The sequence below is a fragment of the Chaetodon trifascialis genome, chromosome 3, assembly GCF_039877785.1.
Source record: "Chaetodon trifascialis isolate fChaTrf1 chromosome 3, fChaTrf1.hap1, whole genome shotgun sequence".
In the NCBI taxonomy this organism is placed as follows: domain Eukaryota; kingdom Metazoa; phylum Chordata; class Actinopteri; order Chaetodontiformes; family Chaetodontidae; genus Chaetodon; species Chaetodon trifascialis.
The window spans coordinates 4,071,191-4,085,660 of NC_092058.1; the positions used below are offsets into that span (position 1 = coordinate 4,071,191).

The 14,470-nt window shown below is 43.6% G+C and overlaps 1 protein-coding gene across 12 annotated transcripts in view; it reads right to left on the reverse strand.

The window, feature by feature from the left end:
- The window catches only part of ptprt (protein tyrosine phosphatase receptor type T), a 320,800-nt gene that overhangs the window by 45,729 nt on the left and 260,601 nt on the right, over positions 1-14,470 (reverse strand). For all 12 annotated transcript variants that reach the window (XM_070992933.1, XM_070992915.1, XM_070992925.1 and 9 more), the window contains 3 exons: positions 11,832-11,924; positions 10,507-10,616; positions 5,682-5,769 (listed from right to left, as the gene is read on the reverse strand). In XM_070992933.1, the coding sequence (XP_070849034.1) occupies positions 5,682-5,769; positions 10,507-10,616; positions 11,832-11,924 (291 nt within the window). The remainder of the gene's footprint in view (positions 1-5,681; positions 5,770-10,506; positions 10,617-11,831; positions 11,925-14,470) is intronic.

A 14,470-nucleotide genomic window follows, 5' to 3' on the forward strand; every position in this document is an offset into this window, starting at 1 on the left:
ATCAGGATTTAGAGGAGCAAAGTTTTGTATCAAAATAAATTAATTCCATTTACGTTCCCATGATCAGATGATCTGCTCAAGGAAGCAAAATCAGTCTGTATGAATGTTCCATAAAGAGCTAAACTTTGATGAATATGTGATGGGATCTGGGAAAACCAGTCACATTGACATTGTCACAAATTGTTAGCGACACTATCAATAACAATTTGCGACACAATTTGTGGGACGTGTGCAAAATAATGGAAATGCGTGGCTGTCCTGCACAAAGCGGGACATCTCATCACCCCAACTACAGTATGATAGATAAACCGTCTTTGTAGGCTATGTAGACTAACAAGTTAGGGGCAGATTTCATGCGCTGATCGTTTTTCATTCGTAGGAGATAACGTCAAACAGCGTGCCTAATTTATATAACATTGTTAACAAGCGAAATATAATGAGATATTTTCAGGAATGACAGACAAGATGTTGGGGTTTTAATGAAAACCCCAAACTTTCGACCTATTTTCACATTTTCCTGGAAAAGTGCCAGCGCGACATCCGACGGGTTTTCCGAGATTCCATCACATATTGATTGATTGGTTTGCACTGCTCAACAATAGCAAGTAGCTCTGTTGCAGCTTTAATTTGACAATATGTCTTTTGAATAAACTGTGTGAACCTCTTGTCCCATTAGTGACAAGCTAAGCTAACTAACTGACTGTTAGCAAGCTTACTGGCTCACAGGGCTTGTTTTCCCTCAACAGCGAAAAAAAAAATGGTAAAAATGGAACAGGAGAGAGCTCTGGGAGCTATCGTGACTGATTAGCGCTAGCCTGGCCAGGCAGGTCAGTGAATTAACATCTAACTCGTCCTGTGAGCGGTCAACGTGTCACCAAGCTTCCAGCCACGTTTCACGTGGATGAGGGAATGTCTCTTTGTGTGTCACTGCTGCTTTATTGTGCTCTGTCTGCATGTTCATTAGAGAGCTCCACACTGCTCAGCCTAGCATTTACAACGGACAAAGATTAGGAGCAGAGGGGACCAGCTAGCTCCCAAACAGAGGGAAAAATACACTTTCCAACAGCTTTCTATTCAAATGTTGTACCTGCTTATTTAGCTGGCTTGCCACGGTATCAGCTGGGTTTTGTTTGGAGTCTGACACACAGAATGAACCCAAATAAAATCACTTGGGGTGCGACAGTGGTTTTGTCTTTCTCAGCACGATGCTGCCGAGGAGTGATCAGGTAAATATTAAAGGTGAACGTTGAAATACATTAAAAATAGAGATGCAAAGCACCTGCTGACGCACTTCTTGTCTTTACTTATTGAGAACGGTTGCAAATCATGAAAAGACTGTGCTGTATTGCTTCAAAGTGCAAGTTTTATGAATGTTTGCATCCCGACAAGCTAACTGACACACAGACGTGCCATGTAGGAGTGTACACGATGAGCGGTGTGAAACAATAACACACATAAACGTCTCCTTCACCTTAATTCTCCTTGCGAACACACACACCGAGTTCCAGAGAAGCACACATACCGGCTCTTTGTACATATGTAAATGCTTGCCAATAAATTTTGTTTATTTTGAAGGCACGCTTCTGTTGAATTATAAATGACCATATGGGAAGGTTGTTCTATGAACTGCAGGTGGAGAAGGAAGAAAAAAGAAGGAGAGGAAGAAATGAAGAGGAGGGGAGGGAGGAGAGGGAGGAGGAAATAGAAGCAGACAGATGCCTGTAATGAGGAAACACTACTGCGCTTTGCCTCAACCCATACACTGTCAGAGGTAATCACACAGGATGAATGGATGGATGGAGAGCAGAGGAAGGGAAGAAAGGAAAGGTGAGAAAAGCGAAGAAGAGGAGAGAGAGGCATAAAGCAGACGTGTGGGAGTAAAAGGTAAGAGAAGAGAGGGATTTAAAGTGAAGGCGAAGAGGTTGAACATTCAAGGAAAGGAGAGGACAGGTGGGGGGGCAGGAGAGAACAAGGGAAGAGAGGGGAGGAGAGGTAAGGATAGGGTGAGCAGCAAAGGAAAGGTAAAAGAGGCAAGGTGAGAGGAGGGTGATTGGTGAGAAGAGAGAGAGAGAAAAATAAGATTGATGACCACAGAGTGAAGGGGGGAACGGGGGGGCTGAGGAGAGAAGCACGAAGGAGAGAAAAGAAAGTTAGGAGAGTGAGTGAGGAGAAGAGGAGACGGGAGGACAGGAGGCTGGTAGATTAACATTTATTCAGCAGGCTGAAGGGATTTCTAACGTGGCATCCACTGTTTGCGTTTGGCAGATGGCCGGAGGAAGAGTGCGTTAACACAACAAATCAGAGAGAGAGGCAGCGAAAGCGTGTGATGAAGAGAGAGATGAGCGTGACGAGGAAGACACAGAAAGTCTGACGTCCTCACAAGGAGACAGATGATCACAGCTGCCTCTGAAGGGATTCTTAGGGTCGCATCTCGGCTGTTGGTTTAAGTCTCGCAGAGCCAGGCCACAAATTTAGCTCCGCTCGTTCTGATCTGCCGAGGCTCAATGAGCGTTTGCTCGGGTTAGAGGTGCTGGATGTCAGTGGATGGAGACTTTCCAGGCCGACCCGATCAGCTTTAAACCAGCAAACATGGATTTCATTTGAACCTCTTCTTCTGGGAGACATGGATCCTTCTTACTGCCATTTACGGAGTTTTCCTTTTTCTTATGGCTTTCAAACTGGAAATCTGTGCCGGATGTTCAGAAAACATGACACTGCTCCCTGACTTGTCACTAAAACTGGTCGTGTCAGTTTAAGGTGGGAAATTGATCATCCAGTCGCAGGACAGTCATCAGTTTAGGTCCGTGGCTCTGATCTAAATAGTTAATTCAGAAGTTTTAAGGAGCAGTGAGTCTCATCATCATTTAAACCATTCACCACTGCTTTCTGATTGGTCTGCCAGGCCCAACTGATGCTACAGTACAGTACAGTCACCTTTATAAATATTGTTTATAAAGTGCTATATAAATCAAGTTTTTTATTAACAACAAGGCACTGAGGGTGAAGATTAGGGTTGATGGTGAAGGAGCATATTGCACATACAGAGAGTTTATCCTATTGCGACGCCGTTTGCTCTGATATTCTTTAAAGCTCCGTAACAGAAGGCAAATCCTCTGTTTTTCAAAAGGGGAATTAAAGTTCAACCTGACTGAGGAGAAAAGACCCTTTACCCATATTTAAAGTTTAGGCTGCAGCCCGTCGGTCTGCCTGTCTCACCACATTTCCTTGTTCTAATAAAGACAGCGCACAAAGTCGTTTCCCCGGGGGCCTCTTAAAACATTTTCTCAAGAAAATGAGCCTTTGTACAATCACAGCAACCAAGATGGACAGTTTCCATTACCAGGCCCTTGTAATTAAAGGATTTGTACTAATAGCAAATTTATCATAATTCCTGTTGGCTATCAGGTCCTTGACAGGCTATTTCATTTCAGCGCAGTGTTTCATTTTAAAGCCTTCAGGTTAGTGCAGTGTCTTTGCCTTGACATCTAAACCCTCGTAATGAGATGTTGTCACGCGCACGAATCTGCGAGCGCACAAACACACACACACACAGTCCTCCACACAGGTCATGCATGTGCATGTGGGTCTAATGGCATAGACACAGGTGCAGATAAGCACACACACATAGACATGCCTAAAGCATTCAATAACGCTTCAACCAAAGAATCTGATTCTATTGTTCTGTCCTAACAGACGCCTGAGGTTCCCTTGTGCAAGATAACAAGCACGCACGCACACACACACACACACATACACACACACCTACAGAACATACAATAAACCACGTCATGAGTTACGCACATCATAGCAAAGACTTGACACAGTGTCACATTCACATGCTAATTCACACTCTAATGGCCAAACACACAAACACACGCACGCACTAACGCTGCATTCAGCACGCGCCTCGCTCTGCACATCATTACAGCAACCTGTCTGCGCTCCAAAATGAAGCTTCATTTTGACACAATCTCTGTGCATAAAACAGAGGCTGCAGGCTTTGATCATCCGGCAGGATTGAACTAAAATCCCTCCTCAAAGTGAAAGTTAGTTTTTCCACAGTAGTTTCCTGTATCAGAGTTTAGGAAATTAGTTTGAATGGACTTTGATATCACATTCTGACAAAAGAGGCATCTTATTAAATATGCACATGTATATTTTATTCTCGATTAAAGACTTTGTTTTGCTTTGATCAAATTGGTCGCACTGTCAGAGGAACTGCGTTAAGTTAAATGTTATTTTCTCCTAAAAGTCTTACTGATCCTGGCGGCTAAGACCACGCTCCACTGGCATCTGGCTCTCAGCAGGTGGTTGTGTCCAACAGTAGGACAAACCCAGAGCCGGAGGGAGTCAGTCTGACTGGATGAAGGACACCTCGGCAGGGCAGATGGTTGCCAGCACAGAGCTCTGGACCAGCGTCCTCCAGCTGAAGGAAGGTCTCTTTACCCAGAACACCTGGTTCATCTCAGCATGTTTTATGAAAGCAGCGGCTGAACCTCGACTTTTTTCTCCTCAGTAATCAGTGCATTGAGTTTGGACGAACACGTTTGCTTTGCACTGGGTGTATTTCAGATGTTTGCATTCTGCTGCCTGAACCACACTGGGAGGAATGTACATGCAATACTCTCACTCACTATAGTGCAGTACAGTGTACTAATACTTAAATTATTTTTTCAATAAGGGAATATCCAAATGAAGAAAGAGCAAACAAAAACAAGCCATCAGAAATGAAGCAAATCAAACCAGTTAACCAATTAACTGTCACTCATTCTGAACACTTAACGGAGAAAAGCTTCTGCATCGAAGTTCAATCCAACAATCTGACTCACACCAAATGAAATAGTCCAAACAGAACCAGACCAGGCCAATAAGTACTAAATAAATGACTCGAAATGAACAATACTGAACCAATCCAGACCGAACTAAACCACGCCAAACCTCACTGGCGATGTCAGCAGCTAGCCGCTAACTGGTTTTCCACTGAGGATATTTTTGACAGATTACAAACGTCGGTCTTTCAGTTAATTTACATCCAGACAGGCAGCGTGTTTGTCCGAGGCCGTCGCCCAGTTGGTGTGCCGAATGACTGAGCTCAATATGCTGCCGTCAATGTGGTAAAGGGGAAGCATTCAAAGAGCTTGGTGCGTACGTTGAGCCAGAGTACGTTAGAGCTACAGAGAATAAACTTCAGCAGCTGTTTCTGGTTAAACAGAAAGCATAACAAAAAGGTCTGCCTCTGTAGGAACCATCTCTATAATGCTGTAAGACACTTCTGGTAATAATCTGAGTCCGTCAGTGGCAAAAACAAACTCTTTAGCTGCTTCTTTGATGGCGTGCAAACATTCGGAGAGGCTCTCACTCTCCATTTGTCGCTTGGACACAAAAGCAGTGGAAAACAGGGTCCATTTACACAGATAATATTTAACAAACAAACAACAAATTCTCCAGTTTGTCTGGGACATTGCAATCTTCCAGGACACCAGTGTTTTCTAGAGGAAACCCTGACAGGGAGACGCAGTCCAGCGTGCTCCTCTTTTATTTACCGGTTGATTGTTGTCAAGCCATTGAAAGCACAATTAAAGGAAACTAAACTAAAGCTCTCAGTCAAATCAAATCAATCCCACAATCATATTCAGCAGAACGTCTACAGGAGTAGTCATCTATGTCATCGCAGTACTCACAAGCGATGATGTTGCCATAGCGGTTCTTGTTGCGGTTCTCGTCCTTTTTGGCCGTTTCCCAGGGTGCCGTCTGTCCTTCTGCCAGGGCCTGAACATAAACACGCGCACACACACACACACACACACACACACACACACACACACACACACACACACACACACACACACAGCAAGAGTTTCATATTGAGGTATGAACACACAGAAATATGCATGCACATATGGCCTGATGCCCAGAGCTTGTACACTGACACATGGGCAGGCAGAGTTAAAACAGTACCATGAATATTAATGAAAAGACAGACAGCTGATAGTTTGAACAGACCATCCTCTTTACCACTCAGGGCGCTGAGGGGGTTATGGCTGAAACATAACAGAACTGTGAGTTTTCAGAAGATGGCACGGCTCGCAGGCAGGCCACATGTGATTCAACTCTCAAAAGATAAAATAACCGAATAAAAACGTCCACCTGGCTGATTCTAATTTACACTCACGATGTAAAACATACATAAAAACCACTTAGATAAAAAGAAGTTCAAATTATGAGCAATCGTTCAATTGAACTGAATTGGTCTCACTGTCAGGAGTGTGTGTTCAGAGACAGGTTTGTCTGAAGGTGACATCTGAACTGAGCTTGAACTGAGTGGCAGTGATGTAGTCTAAGACCAGGAGCAGCGAGTTTAAGAGTGGATCAAGAAGTCACTTTGCAAAGTGCAAGGTACACTTCTCCCCTCCAGACACTGAAGAACTCTCCACCTGCTGCTTTATTGTGAGCTTCCCTGGTAATTTCCTCTCAAAAATGCATAAAAACCAGCTGCTTTGGCCAATTTGAATGCTCAAAATATCAGATCTTCCAACTAGAACATGAACACAGTAAAGAAGTTATGACTGGAAACATTCACATGGAAGAAATCCCAGATCCATCAGTCCCAGTCAGGCCAGTTTGTCCTTTGGCCAGGTAACTGCTCACCACATTTCAGCCAAATCTGCGAAACTTACAGTGAAAACATAACCCCTTTCCAAATTTACTGGCAGAGGTAATGCGCTTAAATTCCTACACTGAATTAAAACACAGCCAGCAGTGAGGAGCAACGCAACAAAATATATTCCTGCATGTGCGAAAGGAAAAAGTGCAGGTCAACACTACGGGAGGTGAGAAAAGTTTGGGCACTTTGAACCATGTGTTTGCTCCGAAAGAGAATATTCTGTCAGTCCTTTGTTGGAGAAGAGAAGACAGATTGTCCTGTCTCCCTGCTGTGATGCTGGCTGGTGTGACAAGCCCTACAAACACAGCAAGGACAAAATGTGCATGTGTGCGTGTGTGTTCATGAGCGTGCATGCATGTGCTTTAAGTGGGAGGGAAACACACATTACAGTACAGTACAAGTTTCATGATACAGATTTGTGATAAAGATAATCGTGAGTGAGAACGTGTGACAATATTACGTGCATACGCTGCAGGTGGACATCCCATAAGTGTCAATTAAAAAATGTGTGTGTGAGCGCCTGTGCTAAGCTACCAAACCCCAACTCTCAAAGGTCGCCATATGGACAGTGAACTATTTTAGAAAACACATTACAACACAAACACACACACACACACACACACACACACACACACACACACACACACACACACACACACAGAGTCATTGTCCTATAGGGACGGGTGAACAGTCCTGTTTGAGTCCATTAAGGGCTTAAGAAGACCAGACAACAGCTTTCACTTTCAGACAGTGACATGACCTACATACACATACACACACGCACACACACATGCACACACACGCGCTACTATCCAAATGCACTGTGACAGAAACAGACACCTAAACTTATCGCTCAGTCAAGCAGAAAATGGATTCTTTTAAAGTGACATATGGGCTTGAGAGTGTGTGTGTGTGTGTGTGTGTGTGTGTGTGTGTGTGTGTGTGTGTGTGTGTGTGTGTGTACTTCTGTATTTTCTACACTGCATACATACATTTACAACAAACTAGGCAGAAAATTGTTTTTTGGGCATTTTAGGTAGGAGGTGTATGTAGGAGGGCTATGTGTGTGTGTGTGTGTGTGTGTGTGTGTGTGTGTGTGTGTGTGCTGGTTTGCATAAAGAGTAGGTTGGTTGCCCTTTTTCAACCTGAAAACACAAGACCGTCTTAATCAAACTCCTCTCATCTGAATTCCATCGCATTTTTAGATTATTAATATTCTATATAAAACATGGAGTGGGGTGGGTGGAGGAAGGACAAGAAACACACACACGCACACACACACACACACGGCCTCTGTTGTACCAGTGAGTGGGCTCTTCGGTTTTCCTTCCTGCTATAATAATAATAGTTAAAATTATTAATATATGTCTATTTAAAAACTCCCAACCAGGCTGAAACATGTTGGTTTTACAGCATGTTTGTCACCCACAATTCATCAAGGCTTGGTTGAAGAAACTTTTGACCAAAAAGTAGCTGACTGTACTCTCTAAAATGCTAAAAATACAGTTGAAGTACACTTTAATCAGTGGCTATGACCGACACGGTCTCCTCCAGGAAACGTTTTACATGTTCGTCATGTTTAAAAAAGAGATGCAGAACAGACAACTTCAGGTTCACCATGCGGGAAAGCTAATCAGGTTCAGTGAACCAGCATTATAGGCCACATTACATGAAGTGTTCGGAGATGGTTGCATAGGACAGAGCGTTAATGCGACCAACTGGCCAGTCTTCAAACAATGCAGAATAGTCTTTTTAATGCAAAAGGTGTAATCCCAGTGGGGAGCGGCATGCTGACAGTATGGCTGCTGTCGGTGTTAGTGGGGTTAATGGGCTTCGGCACTGAAGGTCACATCACACGCAGACAAGAAGAAACCATATGGGTGGCATCGTACACACACACACACACACACACACACACACACGCTCACACACGAAATGCTTTCGGACAATACTGCACAAACAGTTCATCAGAGACACACCAACTTGAAAAAAACAAGCGTTTTTTTATGCACACAGACACAAACACACGTTCAGACAGACGGAGATGAAGCTCTGACATGAGATTATATGTGCTGTTTGTAGAATGTGTGTTTGTATTTACGTGTGCTGTCAGTGTGTCTTTCTCCATTAGCTTCGTGACAGGTGGCAGCTAGCAGCACTGCTAATAAAGCTTCAGCTTTGTCTCTCTCTCTCGCACACAAACACACACGCTCATGCACACACCCTGGAGAATAAATCACATTTGCTCTCCCCTGAAACGTGTCCATGGGTATAAACCAAAATGACAGGAAGCAAATGAAAATATAACGTACGGCATCACGGAGGGACAATTTTCATCACGCATGCAGAGACGGTAATAGAAAATATTCATTCTTTTGGGAGTGGGAGGGAGAAAGAGACAGAGAGAGAGAGAGATACACTCTTCCTCGATTCGTTTTCAGCGGCCGAGACAAAGCAAATGAAGGAAGAATGAAGTGAAGACAGGAAGGAGAAGGAGTTTGTTACAGGGATAAATGAATGAAAGCGAGAGAATGAGGATTTAGAAGGGAAATGATCCCATGGTAGAGCGCCCATGACAAAGAATGATTGTGAAAATGTCTGTTTGGGATAAACTGTGCTCAAAGCAAACAGTCAGCACAGGCAGAGAGAGGAAGACGAAGAGGAAAAAAGACAAACACGGGCTTACGTCTGAAGAGAGAGAGGTGAAACACGATGTACAGAAGACAAAATAAAAGGAGTGAAGCAGTACAGGAAGGCTTGAACAGAGCAAATGATAGTCAGGAGAAGAGAACGAGGGAAATGATGAACAAGAAGAAACGAACTAGCAAAAAAGTGAAAGAGAACCACTGAAATCACTGCCAGAGAAAAAAAAACAAAACTGATGATATGAGAAAAAGAAACCAAGTGACCGAGAAACAAATAAAGAAGAAAGAGAAACTGGGGAGAAAAGAAAGTAAGGGACAGAAAGTTTGTTTTACTGTCTGCTGTTTGTTTTTTACAGCCATCAATATTGATGAGGTAAAGAGTTAAAAATTGATGAGTCGTCCTTCCACATACATACAGTACACACACACGCACACACACAGCACAACTGGGAGGCGACAACAGGGAAACGGAGGAAATATGGATGCCACGTTTGCAAAATAAAGGAATCTAATTACCAAGCTATAGAGCTGAAGATGCAAACATTGTTTATTTATTTATTTATTTTCAGATTATTACATTGAATATTAAACTGAAAATTGATAGCTCGTGCCCTGGCAAACACTCAGACGTTACATAAAAGTCTAAATAGTTTTTAATATTTTCTCATGCAAATGACTCATTTGCACCATGCCCGTGTCTTAGCCGCTGAGGCAGATTCTGATTTACTCTGCTTGCTGTAATGATCACCTTTACTGTGATTTTATTATTACATTTTCAGCCAAAAACTGCTTTGAACTTTCTGAAACTTTGCAGGGATTCAGGGTCACAGGGCAGCTGAAGCATATCCCATCCTGCACTTAACAAGAGGCAGGGATACACCCCAGACATGATGCCAGTCTAGCTTCGGGCTTTGCAGTACCTGTGCTTATTACGAAGGAAAATCCGTCTGTCTGACTCACTGTTTTACCGGCAGTTCTATTTATATATTCTGGGGTTACATAAACATTTTATTATGCCTATTATCTGGGTACTGTAGCTGCAGACCTTTGACCTTCTTACTAATAGCAGCTTGTAACACTGTCAATCTAAAGATTGATGCCTATTTTACTGTTGTTCTCATTATAAGCCTGCTTGTGTGTGGTGTGTGTGCGTGTGTGTGTGTGCGTGTGTGTGTGCATGTGTGTGTGCCTATTCACCTCATATTCCTCCTTGAAACCATAGCCCTGTCCACATTTCATCTGGGTGATGTGCTGGAGGAGGTCGGCAACTCGAATAGCCGGCTGAAACTGGCCTGCCTGGAACTGACCTGCAGGAACAGAAACGTTTTCCAGAGAAACAGAAAGATATGAATATGTAAACAAGAGGGAAGATACAGTAAGCATGTGGGTGGGTGGATGGATGGATGCATGGTGAAAATTATTATAGTTCTAATCAGTCTCCATGTAGTGAATCACTAACATCCATTCAATGATCGAACCAGCAAACAAAAGCAGCAAAGTGTTTTTATCTTTTGATTCAGTATTTCTGCTTCCATGTAATCTATCTAACAGCTAAGTGAAGTCTTACTGCAGGCCTCTGAGAGTACAGTATACTGACAGCCAAACAAGGAACTAACTTGACTGACTTCTTCTATATATAACTAACTAGCTTAGTATATCTGTTGTTCAATCATTAAACTACTCTGCTGTCCCAGAAAGGACTTCTAAAGAGTGTTGCTAAAATTGTGTGTCTACTAGTCAGCTGCTTGAAGACCGCATGGCTCAATAACTTACTATCTACTGTAAATGGCTAACTCACTTACGGATTGACTGACTGGCAGGCAGGCTGGCTAATTAGCTAACAAACTTACTAACTGACTTGCAGGCAGGCTGGCTGACTAACTAGCTGACTGACTGACTGACCAGCTAATAAACAAACTGACTGACTGGCTAACTAGCTAACTCACATATTGACTGGCAGGCAGGCTGGCTAACTACCTAGCTAACTGTTTGAATGACAGGCTTATACAAAAACTGAAAACTGAAACTAGCTAGTCAAGTAACTAACAAACTGAGTGACTGACTCACTGACTGGCTAACTAGCTAACTAACTTACTGACTGACTGACTTGCAGGCAGGCTGGCTAACTAGCTAACTGAGTCACTGACTGGCCAGCTAATAAACAAACTGACCAACTAGCTGGTCAAGTAACTAACAAACTTAGTGAATGAATGACTGGCTAACAAGCTAACTAACTTACTGACTGACTGCCAAACTAATAAATGAACTGATTAACTAGCTAGCCAGGTAGCTTTGAAACTGACTGACTAGCTAGCTAGCTAACTAAGTTCCTAACCAACTGACCAACCCAATGGCTAACTTTTAAGCTAATCAACTACCAAATTAATTGACTGACTGACTATTGAACTACTCAACCAGCAAACTGACCAAAGAGCGAAACAGTTGACTAACTAGCTGACCGACCTGACTGTCTAACTCACCATCGAACAAAGTGGCTAACTGCCTAGGTTGTGTGCACATACCACTCTGGTAGGAGAGCTCCACAGACTCGCAGCCTCCATAGGGAAAACTCTGCAGGGTCAGAGAGGGCTGAGCGAGCGAGGGCTGGCTACTGTCTGTTAATGAAGAGAGAGAGAGAAGAAGAAGAGATGTTACCATGACAACAGACTCCCCTCTCTGACAACCCCCAACTCATCCCCCCCCCCCCCCCCCCCACACACACACACACACACACACACACACTCACTCACTTAGTGTAGTAGGCGCACACACTGCGCTCCCTATGGACACCTTCTAGATCTCTAGGTGAGAGAAGATTGGTCGCCGATGACAAGCGGCGAGTTAAATGAGTCACTTAACACCCTGAGCTCTGATTGGTGGGCATGACGTGAAGACAGTTAATTAGAATATCTCTCCTTCAATTAAGGGACGACAGATTGATTGGATGAGTGTACGGGCTCTATTAGTAAGGACAGATGGAGGGATAGATGGAGGTTTCAGGGGACAGAGGGACTGATGAAGGAGTGTCACGTGTCAAGAGCCGTGCCAGAGTTTGGTGGAGAAGCTTGTAAAAGTTAACGAGAGAAATGCTGCATCCACCTTGCGTGAGAGAGAGAAGAAGGAGGAGGAGGAGGAGGAGGCTCTGATATGATGTAAAGGTTTACTTCTTTCCATCTCCTATCTTCTTTTCATTGGCAGGTCACCTTTTGTGCCTCAGCCAATCAGGTGAAGCTGAAATTCTCTTTGGGGAAAATCCAAAATGTGACGTGTTTACAAAAACAGGCACGTTTTCAACAGTTGAAAGAAGTTTTCTATCATTAAAGAGTTGCAAAATCCCAACTAGCTCACGTTCTAATCTTCTCATTTAATGAATAAAACGTCATTTTGTTCGGTGCTGTGGCAATATGGCTTCTGACAACCGGCCAGGCCAGCAGACTCACTGAAGCGAGACGTGCGTATATGCGTCTCAGAAGGGGAAGAGGTTGTAATATAAAACTGCATGACTATGTTTTCTTAATGGAGCTATTTGCATGTTAATGACGGCTGTGGATTCATTAGTGGCCTGAAGTGGCTCCTCTGTAAGCCAATCTAAACACTGGCTTCCCTAAGCGAATGAAGAATGAGTCAGCCACATGGGTCACTGTGCAGCTCGTACATGGGTGTGTGTGTGTGTGTGTCCGTCCACGAGAAATGAAAAAGGGACGAGAAAACAGAGAAATCGATCTAATTGTTGTTACGCTGCGATTAAAAATAGCTGTTCTGTTGTGTGAGAGGAGGATTTGATAAAAGAGGAAAAGACAGAATGAGAAGAAGAGAGAGGCGATAACAAATGACAAGAAGAAGAAATCAGGAGAAGAGGCAAGATAGAGGGAGAAGAGAAGAAGAGGTGGCAGGGGAGAAAGGGGAGTTTAGAGGAGAAACGGGACAGGAGACAGATGAGGGGGAAAGGTGGAGGAGCGACAGGAGTACAGAGTTGAGGAGAGGTCAGGACAAACACGATGTGCTCACTGAACAGGACCAGGTTGTACTTTACATTCCTCCTCCACACTGCGTCTCCACTTCAGCTGCAACACTTGGTTTTATCACATAAATCTGTATGAATTCTTCTCATCCTCCCTTTCAGCACATCCTCCTTTGCACTCCTCATGCAAGCCCGTCTCCTACCGCTCATCTGCTTCTGCAAATACGCCTGGAATGAGGTGGAGAAGCGGGACGCCCATCCTAATGCTGCACGGGAGTCGCAGCTGGAGACTGGGACGGATGGTTGGACGTAAACCATTCGTGCTTTAGTCGTAATGGTAAAAAAACGTCAATACATTTTCCAGTTGGCATCATATTTACGACATTTCTTAATGCGAATTTGTTCTGTGTCAGCAGAATATTTAGCAGATGTCAAAGTCTGACTACGTTTGGTTTCCGTGACTCGGTCCTTGTTTGGTTACTGTAAAAAGGGTTTACACTCCAGCTGAGCTGAAAACTACTTGACGGTAAACTTGCCTGTTGTTCCTGAACCTCCTGAAAGCATTTGTCAAACTCACTGACATTTTCAAGTGAAGTCCGTGAATACCAGCAGGAGACGTTGTCCCTTCGCTTGCCTTTCTTGCCCTCTTTTCCTCCTCTCATCCCTCTTTTAATGGCTTTCTCTCTCACAGCTCATTCTTTTTCTACTTCCTGCTCTAATTCTAATTAACTTTTTATGTGTTTGTATTGTATCTTCCTTTGGTTTAAGTCGTTACTGGTTGTGGCCCGCTGACGGTGTCACTGCCACCACACACTTAGACGCACACATGGAGAAACATGATATTCCTGAATGCACAGAATCATGCAAAAATACACACACACACAGACACACACGCACACACACACACACATTTCCCTTGTCTCTGAGACTATGGAAACTTCCCAGGGCTCTTTGCAGATCCCTCCAAGGTCACAGGTGTGCACACATTTGGTGTGTGTTGAATGCAAATACGTAAGTTGGCACAGTACATGGGTGTGTGTGTGTGTGTGTGTGTGCGTGTGTGTGTGTGTGTTTATGTGTGTTTATGTGTGTGTATGTGTTCCTGCACTAATATGAATGTGTGCTTTTTCATGCCTACCTTTCAATATGTGATGTTTTGTGTATAGATATGGGTGTGTCTGTCTCTGGGTGCATGTGTGT